Source organism: Salmo trutta, chromosome 9, assembly GCF_901001165.1.
Source record: "Salmo trutta chromosome 9, fSalTru1.1, whole genome shotgun sequence".
NCBI lineage: Eukaryota > Metazoa > Chordata > Actinopteri > Salmoniformes > Salmonidae > Salmo > Salmo trutta.
This window is the reverse complement of record NC_042965.1, coordinates 47,081,768-47,095,816: the sequence shown is the minus strand read 5'-3', so window position 1 is coordinate 47,095,816 and position 14,049 is coordinate 47,081,768. Positions and strand designations below refer to the sequence as shown.

The 14,049-nt window shown below is 43.2% G+C and overlaps 1 protein-coding gene across 1 annotated transcript in view; it reads left to right on the top strand.

The window, feature by feature from the left end:
- The first annotated feature begins 9,240 nt into the window (after positions 1-9,240).
- LOC115200671 (mitogen-activated protein kinase 1) overlaps positions 9,241-14,049 on the top strand; it is a 52,202-nt gene continuing 47,393 nt past the window's right edge. The window contains exon 1 of the mRNA XM_029763884.1: positions 9,241-9,654. Within this exon, the coding sequence (XP_029619744.1) occupies positions 9,518-9,654 (137 nt within the window). The 5' untranslated portion in view covers positions 9,241-9,517. The remainder of the gene's footprint in view (positions 9,655-14,049) is intronic.

Below are 14,049 nucleotides of genomic sequence, written 5' to 3'. Positions count from 1 at the left end.
AAGTTCCTTGGCGTCCACATCACCAACAAACTAACATGGTCCAAACACACCAAGACAGTTGTGAAGAGGGCACGACAAAACCTATTCCCACTCAGGAAACTGAAAAGATTTGGCATGGGTCCTCAGATCCTCAAAAGGTTCTACAGCTGCACCATCAAGAGCATCCTGACGGGCTGCATCACTGCCTGGTACGGCAACTGCTCGGCCTCCGACCGCAAGGCACTGCAGAGGGTAGTGCGTACAGCCCAGTACATCGCTGGGGTCAAGCTTCCTGCCATCCAGGACCTCTATACCAGGCAGTGTCAGAGGAAGGCCCTAAAAATTGTCAAAGACTCCAGCCACCCAAGTCATAGAGTGTTTTCTCTGCTACCCCACGGCAAGCGATACTGGAACGCCAAGTCTAGGTCCAAGAGGCTTCTTAGCAGTTTCTACCCATAATACTCCTGAACAGCTAATCAAAGGGCTACCCAGACTCCTCTCTTACACTGCTGCTACTCTCTGTTTATTATCTATGCATAGTCACTTTAACTCTACCTACATGTACATATTACCTCGACTAATTGGTGCCCCTGCACATTAACTCTGTACCGGTACCCCCTGTATATAGCCTCCACATTAACTCTGTACCGGTACCCCCTGTATATAGCCTCCACATTGACTCTGTACCGGTACCCCCTGTATATAGCCTCCACATTGACTCTGTACCGGTACCCCCCTGTATATAGCCTCCACATTAACTCTGTACCGGTACCCCCTGTATATAGCCTCCACATTGACTCTGTACCGGTACCCCCTGTATATAGCCTCCACATTGACTCTGTACCGGTACCCCCGTATATAGCCTCCACATTGACTCTGTACCGGTACCCCCTGTATATAGCCTCCACATTAACTCTGTACCGGTACCCCCTGTATATAGCCTCCACATTGACTCTGTACCGGTACCCCGTGTATATAGCCTCCACATTGACTCTGTACCGGTACCCCCTGTATATAGCCTCCACATTAACTCTGTACCGGTACCCCCTGTATATAGCCTCCACATTGACTCTGTACCGGTACCCCCTGTATATAGCCTCCACATTGACTCTGTACCGGTACCCCCGTATATAGCCTCCACATTGACTCTGTACCGGTACCCCCTGTATATAGCCTCCACATTAACTCTGTACCGGTACCCCCTGTATATAGCCTCCACATTGACTCTGTACCAGTACCCCCTGTATATAGCCTCCACATTGACTCTGTACCGGTACCCCCTGTATATAGCCTCCACATTGACTCTGTACCGGTACCCCCTGTATATAGCCTCCACATTGACTCTGTACCGGTACCCCCTGTATATAGCCTCCACATTGACTCTGTACCAGTACCCCCTGTATATAGCCTCCACATTGACTCTGTACCGGTACCCCCTGTATATAGCCTCCACATTAACTCTGTACCGGTACCCCCTGTATATAGCCTCCACATTGACTCTGTACCGTAATACCCTGTATATAGCCTCCACATTGACTCTGTACCGGTACCCCCTGTATATAGCCTCCACATTGACTCTGTACCGGTACCCCCTGTATATAGCCTCCACATTGACTCTGTACCGGTACCCCCTGTATATAGCCTCCACATTGACTCTGTACCGGTACCCCCTGTATATAGCCTCCACATTGACTCTGTACCGGTACCCCCCTGTATATAGCCTCCACATTGACTCTGTACCGGTACCCCCTGTATATAGCCTCCACATTGACTCTGTACCGGTACCCCCTGTATATAGCCTCCACATTGACTCTGTACCGGTACCCCCTGTATATAGCCTCCACATTGACTCTGTACCGGTACCCCCTGTATATAGCCTCCACATTGACTCTGTACCGGTACCCCCTGTATATAGCCTCCACATTGACTCTGTACCGTAACACCCTGTATATAGCCTCCACATTGACTCTGTACCGTAACACCCTGTATATAGCCTCCACATTGACTCTGTACCGTAACACCCTGTATATAGCCTCCACATTGACTCTGTACCGGTACCCCCTGTATATAGCCTCCACATTGACTCTGTACCGGTACCCCCTGTATATAGCCTCCACATTGACTCTGTACCGGTACCCCCTGTATATAGCCTCCACATTGACTCTGTACCGGTACCCCCTGTATATAGCCTCCACATTGACTCTGTACCGTAACACCCTGTATATAGCCTCCACGTTGACTCTGTACCGTAACACCCTGTATATAGCCTCCACATTGACTCTGTACCGTAACACCCTGTATATAGCCTCCACATTGACTCTGTACCGTAACACCCTGTATATAGCCTCCACATTGACTCTGTACCGGTACCCCCTGTATATAGCCTCCACATTGACTCTGTACCGTAACACCCTGTATATAGCCTCCACATTGACTCTGTACCGGTACCCCCTGTATATAGCCTCCACATTGACTCTGTACCGGTACCCCCTGTATATAGCCTCCACATTGACTCTGTACCGTAACACCCTGTATATAGCCTCCACATTGACTCTGTACCGTAACACCCTGTATATAGCCTCCACATTGACTCTGTACCGTAACACCCTGTATATAGCCTCCACATTGACTCTGTACCGGTACCCCCTGTATATAGCCTCCACATTGACTCTGTACCGGTACCCCCTGTATATAGCCTCCACATTGACTCTGTACCGGTACCCCCTGTATATAGCCTCCACATTGACTCTGTACCGGTACCCCCTGTATATAGCCTCCACATTGACTCTGTACCGTAACACCCTGTATATAGCCTCCACGTTGACTCTGTACCGTAACACCCTGTATATAGCCTCCACATTGACTCTGTACCGTAACACCCTGTATATAGCCTCCACATTGACTCTGTACCGTAACACCCTGTATATAGCCTCCACATTGACTCTGTACCGGTACCCCCTGTATATAGCCTCCACATTGACTCTGTACCGTAACACCCTGTATATAGCCTCCACATTGACTCTGTACCGGTACCCCCTGTATATAGCCTCCACATTGACTCTGTACCGGTACCCCCTGTATATAGCCTCCACATTGACTCTGTACCGTAACACCCTGTATATAGCCTCCACATTGACTCTGTACCGTAATACCCTGTATATAGCCTCCACATTGACTCTGTACCGTAACACCCTGTATATAGCCTCCACATTGACTCTGTACCGTAACACCCTGTATATAGCCTCCACATTGACTCTGTACCGTAATACCCTGTATATAGCCTCCACATTGACTCTGTACCGTAACACCCTGTATATAGCCTCCACATTGACTCTGTACCGTAATACCCTGTATATAGCCTCCACATTGACTCTGTACCGGTACCCCCCTGTATATAGCCTCCACATTGACTCTGTACCGGTACCCCCTGTATATAGCCTCCACATTGACTCTGTACCGTAACACCCTGTATATAGCCTCCACATTGACTCTGTACCGTAATACCCTGTATATAGCCTCCACATTGACTCTGTACCGTAACACCCTGTATATAGCCTCCACATTGACTCTGTACCGTAACACCCTGTATATAGCCTCCACATTGACTCTGTACCGTAATACCCTGTATATAGCCTCCACATTGACTCTGTACCGTAACACCCTGTATATAGCCTCCACATTGACTCTGTACCGTAACACCCTGTATATAGCCTCCACATTGACTCTGTACCGTAATACCCTGTATATAGCCTCCACATTGACTCTGTACCGTAATACCCTGTATATAGCCTCCACATTGACTCTGTACCGGTACCCCCCTGTATATAGCCTCCACATTGACTCTGTACCGTAACACCCTGTATATAGCCTCCACATTGACTCTGTACCGTAATACCCTGTATATAGCCTCCACATTGACTCTGTACCGTAATACCCTGTATATAGCCTCCACATTGACTCTGTACCGTAACACCCTGTATATAGCCTCCACATTGACTCTGTACCGTAACACCCTGTATATAGCCTCCACATTGACTCTGTACCGTAATACCCTGTATATAGCCTTGCTTGTTATTTTACTGCTGCTGTTTGTTCTTATTTTCTATTTTCTACTTAACACTTTTTTTTTCTTAACTTAAAAACTGCATTGTTGGTTAAGGACTTGTCAGTAAGCATTTCACTGTAAGGTCTGCACCTGTTGTATTTGGCGCAAGTGACATAACATTTGAAAAACAATGCTCTTAGTTTTTGAGATATTCAAGACTAGTTTATTACTGGCCACCCATTCCGATAGACTGCAACTCTTTAAGGGTTTCAGTGACTTATCTGTGGTTGCTGATGAGTGTGTGATTTACATTTACATTTTAGCAGATGCTCTTATCCAGAGCGACTTACAGTAGTGAATGCATACATTTCATACATTTTTTTCCCCCGTACTGGTCCCCCGTGGGAATTGAACCCACAACCTTGGCCTTGCAAACACCATGCTCTACCAACTGAGCCACACGGGACCATGGATAGACAATGGATAGACAAGTGATGGATAGACAAGTGTAGCATTTGCCAAGACGCGGCTGAAATTCTGCAGGTGGGGAGCGGGTGAGAGGAAGCTTGTTGTGACATGCATTATATGAATTAGGTCCACAGATTTATACCTGGGAGGAGTGGTTTTGTGGAGAAACCTTTTTGAATGTCATTTGAAATAGCTAACATGCTTGTGCATGCAGAGCGGCACTGGAAATAAAAACCACAGGTTTTTGTAGTTAATAAATGTTACGGCTGTCTGAAGAATGGGAGCAAGGCGCAGCGTTCCACATTTTATTTTAACTGTGAAACTATACAAGACATCCGAATAAACAAAACAACAAACCGTGACGAAGAGGTGCAACATACACTAACTCAAAACAATCTCCCACAAAACCTAGTGGGAAAAACAACCACTTAAATATGATCCCCAATTAGAGACAACGATGACCAGCTGCCTCTAATTGGAGATCATCCCAAAAAACAACAACATAGAAATACAGGAACTAGAACCCCACATAGAAATACAGAAACTAGACAAAACCCCCAACATAGAAAAAAGAAACTAGAACCAACATAGATGTAAATGTCTATCCATCACTTGTCTATAAATAAACTAGACAAAATCCCTACTCTACCATAGAAAATAAAAGCTTTCTATGGTTAAGACGTGACAATAAATCCAAAGTGAAACAAGATAACTAGGCCTATAGTATCCTTAACTAGCGTTGAAACAGTTCATTCATTATTCAAAAGCTAATTTAAAAAAAGTCACTCCCTATCTTCTGAAACAAGCTTGTAATGTCAGCACAGAAGCCTATGCTTCGGAGTGGGGAGGGGCAGGTAGCATAAACACGCACAGGTGAAGATTTTCAACTTGCAGGCAAACACTGTAAAAACTTTCTGAGTGACAGAGTTAGGTCTTTGCATAGGCGTTTTGTTGGGGGGCGAAGGAAGGGAAAAATGACTTGAAACGTAAAATAACATTGTAAAAGGGCTTTTATAAATGAAACCATAGCAATGTATCAACCTACGTGACATCACAGAGGGCCAACCAACCTTCTGCTAGAGAATGCATTGATGACATCACAGAGGACCAACCAACCTTCTGCTAGAGAATGCATTGATGACATCACAGAGGACCAACCAACCTTCTGCTAGAGAATGCGGTGATGTCATCACAGAGGGCCAACCAACCTTCTGCTAGAGAATGCATTGATGACATCACAGAGGGCCAACCAACCTTCTGCTAGAGAATGCATTGATGACATCACAGAGGGCCAACCAACCTTCTGCTAGAGAATGCGGTGATGACATCACAGAAGGCCAACCAACCTTCTGCTAGAGAATGCATTGATGACGTCACAGAGGGCCAACCAACCTTCTGCTAGAGAATGCATTGATGACATCACAGAGGGCCAACCAACGTTCTGCTAGAGAATGCATTGATGACATCACAGAGGACCAACCAACCTTCTGCTAGAGAATGCATTGATGACATCACAGAGGGCCAACCAACCTTCTGCTAGAGAATGCATTGATGACATCACAGAGGACCAACCAACCTTCTGCTAGAGAATGCATTGATGACATCACAGAGGACCAACCAACCTTCTGCTAGAGAATGCATTGATGAGTACCAAAATAGTTACTGGTAAATAACCGCAGAGCGCTATGATAAAACTGAATATAACGGTTTTAATGAAGCGGCAGCTGCGTTCATATAGATGACGGATAGGAACGTAGACTGAATAATCTGCTTTCTACTAATTTAGCGAGAGGCAGGACCTATTCCTATAGAAGAAGTCCATTTTTATTCTCAGCTTCCTAACTAACTCATCAATATGAACACCATCCAAAGTATGTATGCTTAAATCATCAGACTTATTTTTATGCGCTGTAGAGAAAAACATAATTGTTAACTAATAACTAGTTAATTATTAACAGTTAAAGTATGATAAATAACAGTAGTGTGTTGCTTCCCAATCACACTAAAAATACGTAGAAGATTTTAAAGTGAGGACTCCTGCAAGCCCCAGTAATAACACTCTGAGAGAAATATAGCTGGATATTGCCTTCAGCACCTAACTAGCTAGCTGGTCATCAAGATGACTGACTTAAAGATGACTGACTTAGAGATGACTGACTTAAAGATGACTGACTTAAAGATGACTGACTTAGAGATGACTGACTTAGAGATGACTGACAAAAAAGATGACTGACTTAAAGATGACTGACTTAGAGATGACTGACTTAGAGATGACTGACTTAAAGATGACTGACTTAGAGATGACTGACAAAAAGATGACTGACTTAAAGATGACTGAAAAAGATGACTGACAAAAAGATGACTGCCTTAAAGATGACTGACTTAGAGATGACTGACTTAAAGATGACTGACAAAAAGATGACTGACTTAAAGATGACTGACTTAGAGATGACTGACTGACTTAGAGATGACTGACTTAGAGATGACTGACTTAGAGATGACTGACTTAAAGATGACTGACTTAGAGATGACTGACTTAAAGATGACTGACAAAAAGATGACTGAAAAAGATGACTGACAAAAAGATGACTGCCTTAAAGATGACTGACTTAGAGATGACTGACTTAAAGATGACTGACAAAAAGATGACTGACTTAAAGATGACTGACTTAGAGATGACTGACTGACTTAGAGATGACTGACTTAGAGATGACTGACTTAGAGATGACTGACTTAAAGATGACTGACTTAGAGATGACTGACTTAAAGATGACTGACAAAAAGATGACTGACAAAAAGATGACTGACAAAAAGATGACTGACTTAAAGATGACTGACTTAAAGATGACTGACTTAAAGATGACTGACAAAAAGATGACTGACTTAGAGATGACTGACTTAAAGATGACTGACTTAAAGATGACTGACAAAAAGATGACTGACTTAGAGATGACTGACTTAAAGATGACTGACTTAAAGATGACTGACAAAAAAGATGACTGACTTAAAGATGACTGACTTAGAGATGACTGACAAAAAGATGACTGACTTAAAGATGACTGACAAAGATGACTGACAAAAAAGATGACTGACAAAAAGATGACTGACAAAAAGATGACTGACAAAAAGATGACTGACAAAAAAGATGACTGACTTAGAGTTGACTGACTTAAAGATGACTGACTTAAAGATGACTGACAAAAAGATGACTGACAAAAAGATGACTGACAAAAAAGATGACTGACTTAAAGATGACTGACAAAAAAGATGACTGACAAAAAGATGACTGACTTAGAGATGACTGACTTAAAGATGACTGACTTAAAGATGACTGACTTAAAGATGACTGACAAAAAGATGACTGACTTAAAGATGACTGACTTAAAGATGACTGACTTAAAGATGACTGACTTAAAGATGACTGACAAAAAGATGACTGACAAAAAGATGACTGACAAAAAGATGACTGACTTAGAGATGACTGACTTAAAGATGACTGACTTAAAGATGACTGACAAAAAGATGACTGACTTAGAGATGACTGACTTAAAGATGACTGACTTAAAGATGACTGACAAAAAAGATGACTGACTTAAAGATGACTGACTTAGAGATGACTGACAAAAAGATGACTGACTTAAAGATGACTGACAATAAAGATGACTGACAAAAAAGATGACTGACAAAAAGATGACTGACAAAAAGATGACTGACAAAAAGATGACTGACAAAAAAGATGACTGACTTAGAGTTGACTGACTTAAAGATGACTGACTTAAAGATGACTGACAAAAAGATGACTGACAAAAAGATGACTGACTTAGAGATGACTGACTTAAAGATGACTGACTTAAAGATGACTGACTTAAAGATGACTGACAAAAAGATGACTGACTTAAAGATGACTGACTTAAAGATGACTGACAAAAAGATGACTGACAAAAAGATGACTGACAAAAAGATGACTGACTTAGAGATGACTGACTTAAAGATGACTGACTTAAAGATGACTGACAAAAAGATGACTGACTTAGAGATGACTGACTTAAAGATGACTGACTTAAAGATGACTGACAAAAAAGATGACTGACTTAAAGATGACTGACTTAGAGATGACTGACAAAAAGATGACTGACTTAAAGATGACTGACAATAAAGATGACTGACAAAAAAGATGACTGACAAAAAGATGACTGACAAAAAGATGACTGACAAAAAAGATGACTGACTTAGAGTTGACTGACTTAAAGATGACTGACTTAAAGATGACTGACAAAAAGATGACTGACAAAAAGATGACTGACAAAAAAGATGACTGACTTAAAGATGACTGACAAAAAAGATGACTGACAAAAAGATGACTGACTTAGAGATGACTGACTTAAAGATGACTGACTTAAAGATGACTGACTTAAAGATGACTGACTTAGAGATGACTGACTTAGAGATGATTGACAAAAAGATGACTGACAAAAAAGATGACTGACTTAGAGTTGACTGACTTAAAGATGACTGACTTAAAGATGACTGACAAAAAGATGACTGACAAAAAGATGACTGACAAAAAAGATGACTGACTTAGAGATGACTGACTTAAAGATGACTGACTTAAAGATGACTGACAAAAAGATGACTGACTTAGAGATGACTGACTTAAAAGAGATGACTGACTGAGCCGAATCCATTCCTCTCCACAGGCGACTGACTCCCAGGTGCGCAATACACGTCATCAGTTTGGGCACCAGGCGTGTCCATAGTCTCTCTGTGTAGCGAGCATACAGCAGTCAGTAGAGAGCATACCGCAGTCAGTAGCGAGCGTACCGCAGTCAGTAGAGAGCATACAGCAGTCAGTAGAGAGCATACAGCAGTCAGTAGAGAGCATACAGCAGTCAGTAGCGCCGATAAATCACTTTATCATACTGAGGACTTCACAAAGGCTCCCTGTAATAACGTTGTTTACTGCGGTGATTTTTCTCCTTTCTTTGTGGCAGTGGAGAACGTGTAAAGAGGCAGCTGGTTTTCACTATGGCGACAGCTGCGGTATGTGCCAGTGGTCCCAACCCCGGATCCGGCGCTGAGTTGGTCCGGGGACAAGCCTTCGATGTCGGGCCCCGCTACCACAATCTGTCGTATATCGGCGAGGGCGCCTACGGAACCGTGTGGTAAGATACACTGGCAGAGCCACACACTCACTACTGACGGTAGTCAAACAACTTTGGATACTTTGTAGACTTCAATGAGTAGAATTACCCTCCGTTTTCACTTCTTTACTGCCACATGATAACATGGAAAGTAAGTATTTATTTTTAATAGATTTGTTGCTGTTGATATGGCAGTTTGCAGTGAGTGAAGGCATGTGTTAGTGGCGACTTGTTGATCTTGGATCGACTGTAGGATTTGGTAACTCATATTACATAAACTCATAACTCAGTGTTTGTCAAAGTATATTATTCCATTTAACAGACTATTTTATTAATTTCGACAAAATCTTCCTCTACCAACTTTTTTTTATTAGGCCAACATATTTCGTTCTTATCTGCATACTCAGCAGAATAATTTATCCGAAAAACCACCGACGCAAAACGCCTGAATGTCAAATTTGATTCGTGTTTTTAGTCGTCAATTTGTAATTTTAAAATACGCCTGAAAACTCTGAATCAATTCAGATTTACCGGTAGGCTGGTTTCGGTAACCCATAATACTGTAGTATTCACTGTGTGCATGTTGCGTTGACATCACTTGTAGTGCTAGTGACCAGGATAAATGGGCCCGATTACTGACGCGAGACAACTAGTTTAGGGGGAAAGGTTAGCCCTTGATCATGGATGAAGGCCTCTTCTGTAGAGGGGAAGAGGGGGGGTTAAAGCTGCAATATGTCACCTTTTTAGTCGACCCAACCAAATACACATATTAGTTATAGATCTGTCATTCGATAGATGTGTTCTATGCACACTATTTCTATGCTTCCCCGTTAAGTTTTAGTTTTTGCGAATTTGAGTTTGTTTTGTATGCCAGCTAAAGAAAATACAAACATTTTGGCTCGTGGAAAATCTGTTTCACTGGTTTAGATTGAACAAATGATTCTCTACAACATATGATTGTTTTGTCGCAAACTGAAATTAGGTGAAATAGTAGAATTTTAGCAACAAGGAAATTGAGTGTTTTAAAAAAAATAGCCTAGTGTTTAGAGGGTTGGACTAGTAACCAGCAGGTAGCCTAGTGGTTAGAGCGTTGGACTGGTAACCAGCAGGTAGCCTAGTGGTTAGAGCGTTGGACTAGTAACCAGCAGGTACTCTAGTGGTTAGAGCGTTGGACTAGTAACCAGCAGGTAGCCTAGTGGTTAGAGCGTTGGACTAGTAACCAGCAGGTAGCCTAGTGGTTAGAGGCAGGTAGCCTAGTAACCAGCAGGTAGCCTAGTGGTTTGAGCGTTGGACCAGTAACCAGCAGGTAGCCTAGTGGTTAGAGTGTTGGACTGGTAACCAGCAGGTAGCCTAGTGGTTAGAGCGTTGGACTAGTAACCAGCAGGTAGCCTAGTGGTTAGAGCGTTGGACTAGTAACCGGAAGGCTGCCAGATTGAATCCCCTGAGCTGACAAGGTCAAAATCTGTCGTTCTGCCCCTGAACAAGGCAGTTAACCTGCTGTTCCTAGGCTGTCATTGAAAATAAGAATTTGTTCTTAACTGACTAGTTAAATAAAGGTTAAATAAACACCGGTTAACATGGTGTACAGTAAGTGTATTTTGCATCTGTGAAATTACGACCATTTGATGCGATATGAAAGTAGAGGATTTATGTTTCTAGAACTGAACAACAACTGAGAGTTGATTCACGTTTCGATGGAGTATTTGGCTGTTTTGTCTTCCAGAACAAATTCACCCTTTAAACAGGTCCTTAGACTAAGGAGTCACGTTAGACTCCATTAGTCCATTACTGGGGCAAGCTTCAACAGAACACTGCAAGCTACATCATGAAGCATCACACTACTGAGCTGAATAAGCCACATGAGTTGAAAAGGCTTCATGTAAAAGTAAAGTAGGTCTATTTGATCTTGACAGTCATACAATTTGTTCCTCTAGTTCTGAGAATAGGCTTCCTGGGTATCCAGTCTGCAGAGAGACGATCATAAAGTTGTTGAATAACGTTTCAGAAAGCAGGAGCGACACTCAACTAGTCCAGTATTACAGCGTTGCTGTTACATCATCCCGTACAGAGAGTCTTTCTCTCTCGATAGCAACCCACAAAGATTGTTCATGTTGCCTAGTCGCTAAGTCTCCAGCTCGCACGCACGCAGGCAGGCACTCAGATGTATACACTTTGTGATTGTGTGCATTTAGCTCAGTGATTTAAATAATGGAAGGCGTCGGTGAATTGGATCCCAAGAGCTGTGAGACCTATCTTTATCCCTAGGCTCAGTTGAGAGTGAAAGGAGGGGTAGAAACGGGTCGAATCCCAAATGGCACCCTATTCCCTACATAAAGCTCTATGGGCCCTGGTCAAAAGTAGAGCCCTGCATAAGGAAAAGGGTGCCATTTGAGACGCAGACTACCTCTCAGTGGAGCCAGGTAGGCAGGCAGGGAGCAGACTACCTCTCAGTGGAGCCAGGTAGGCAGGGAGCAGACTACCTCTCAGTGGAGCCAGGTAGGCAGGCAGGCAGGGAGCAGACTACCTCTCAGTGGAGCCAGGTAGGCAGGCAGGGAGCAGACTACCTCTCAGTGGAGCCAGGTAGGCAGGGAGCAGACTACCTCTCAGTGGAGCCAGGTAGGCAGGCAGGCAGGGAGCAGACTACCTCTCAGTGGAGCCAGGTAGGCAGGGAGCAGACTACCTCTCAGTGGAGCCAGGTAGGCAGGGAGCAGACTACCTCTCAGTGGAGCCAGGCAGGGAGCAGACTACCTCTCAGTGGAGCCAGGTAGGCAGGGAGCAGACTACCCCTCTGCAGAGCCAGGCAGGCAGGGAGCAACATGACTCTACTTGGAATACTCTCTGCTTTTCCAGCCTGCCCCTCCCAGCCTCTCTCACGCACCGAGCAAACACACATCCATCCTTCCTACTCACTCAATCACTCTCCTTTCCCTTTGTCAACACACACACCTACACTTATACACCTACACCTACCTACCTACGTACCTACACATAAAGAACAGTAGGTGTTCTAAAACTATTGACTGGTAGTGTATACACCTATACCCCCCTACACCTACACCCCCCCTACACCCCCCCCCCCTACACTTACACACCCCCCCTACACTTACACACCCCCCCTACACCTACGCACGCCCCCCTACACCTACAACTACACACACCTTGGGGACCTTCAATGCTGCAGAAATGTGTTGGTACCCTTCCCCAGATTTGTGTCTCGACACAATCCTGTCTCTGAGCTCTACGGACAATTCCTTCGACCTCATGGCTTGGTTATTGCTCTGACATGCACTGTCAACTGTGGGACCTTATATAGACAGGTGTGTGCCTTTCCAAAGCTAAAACCCACATGGTAGCAGAAATTAACAAGTTATAAATGATTTAAACCCACTTTGCTGTAGGCTACTATTTACTAGTTGTCATATAAAACATATTCACCCCACCCAGTATTGTAATGAAAACTTACCAGAAAGCATGTAGTCCTTGGCTCAGACAGTGTAGTAGTGTGGGCTCAATAGCATCTCATTAGTGTGTAAGATCTTGAGAATCAGCTGTACATGTGATGGAAGAATGCACTGTGCATGCAGAGGGTTGCAGTTCCATTGAATTGGGGATAGTTTAACCAAAATATAAGACATAGAATTGCCTTGTGTATCCCACAAAAAGGTTCACTGTTATAAGCTAACATTTTTTGATGAATTTAAGCGAAATTCCCAGGCTTAAATTCACATAGAAAATTTCTGGAAATTTCCCGGAAAATCTCCGTTCTTTTGCAACACTAACGACATTTACATTTAGTTCCCGATGTCCATACGTTTAAAAGGGCTCATTTCAAAGTGGAGGTGATGATCACCACGCTGGAAGGATGAATTTAGACTAGACCAGCCAGAATACAGCACGAGCTGAGTAAATATATATATTTTCCTTTTCCGAATGGGCGGTTATTAGAATGCATTAGATTCTGTATTTACGGTAGCATAGCTTCTCAAGGTCCGATAGAGACCCAATCCCCTTTGTCCCTCAGTCTTCCCGCTCTTTCATTCAAACCCAACCCTCTTTCTTTGTGTAACCAGCCGTCATATTGGTTTCGTCCGCTAGGGACTTTTTCTTTTATGACATGATTAGTAATCGATGTATCATCTATCCTGTGTATATGTAATTCTGTGTGATTTATTTAGTAAATAAATAATTAAGCCAGTTTTTGTATTGCTGATTCAACTTGTTAGCCACGATTCATGCAGATAACCAAGAATTTTACAACGTTCAGATGAGACTGAATAAGCTGACTATTAATAATTGACTGCTATTGATATAAAAGATCTTCAGATCTTTAAGAGTTTATTCGGAAGACAGCAGCTTTATAAATACTCTTCCGTGGTGCCCCAGGTTATTAACGAGTTTATTGGTTTAATTAAATCA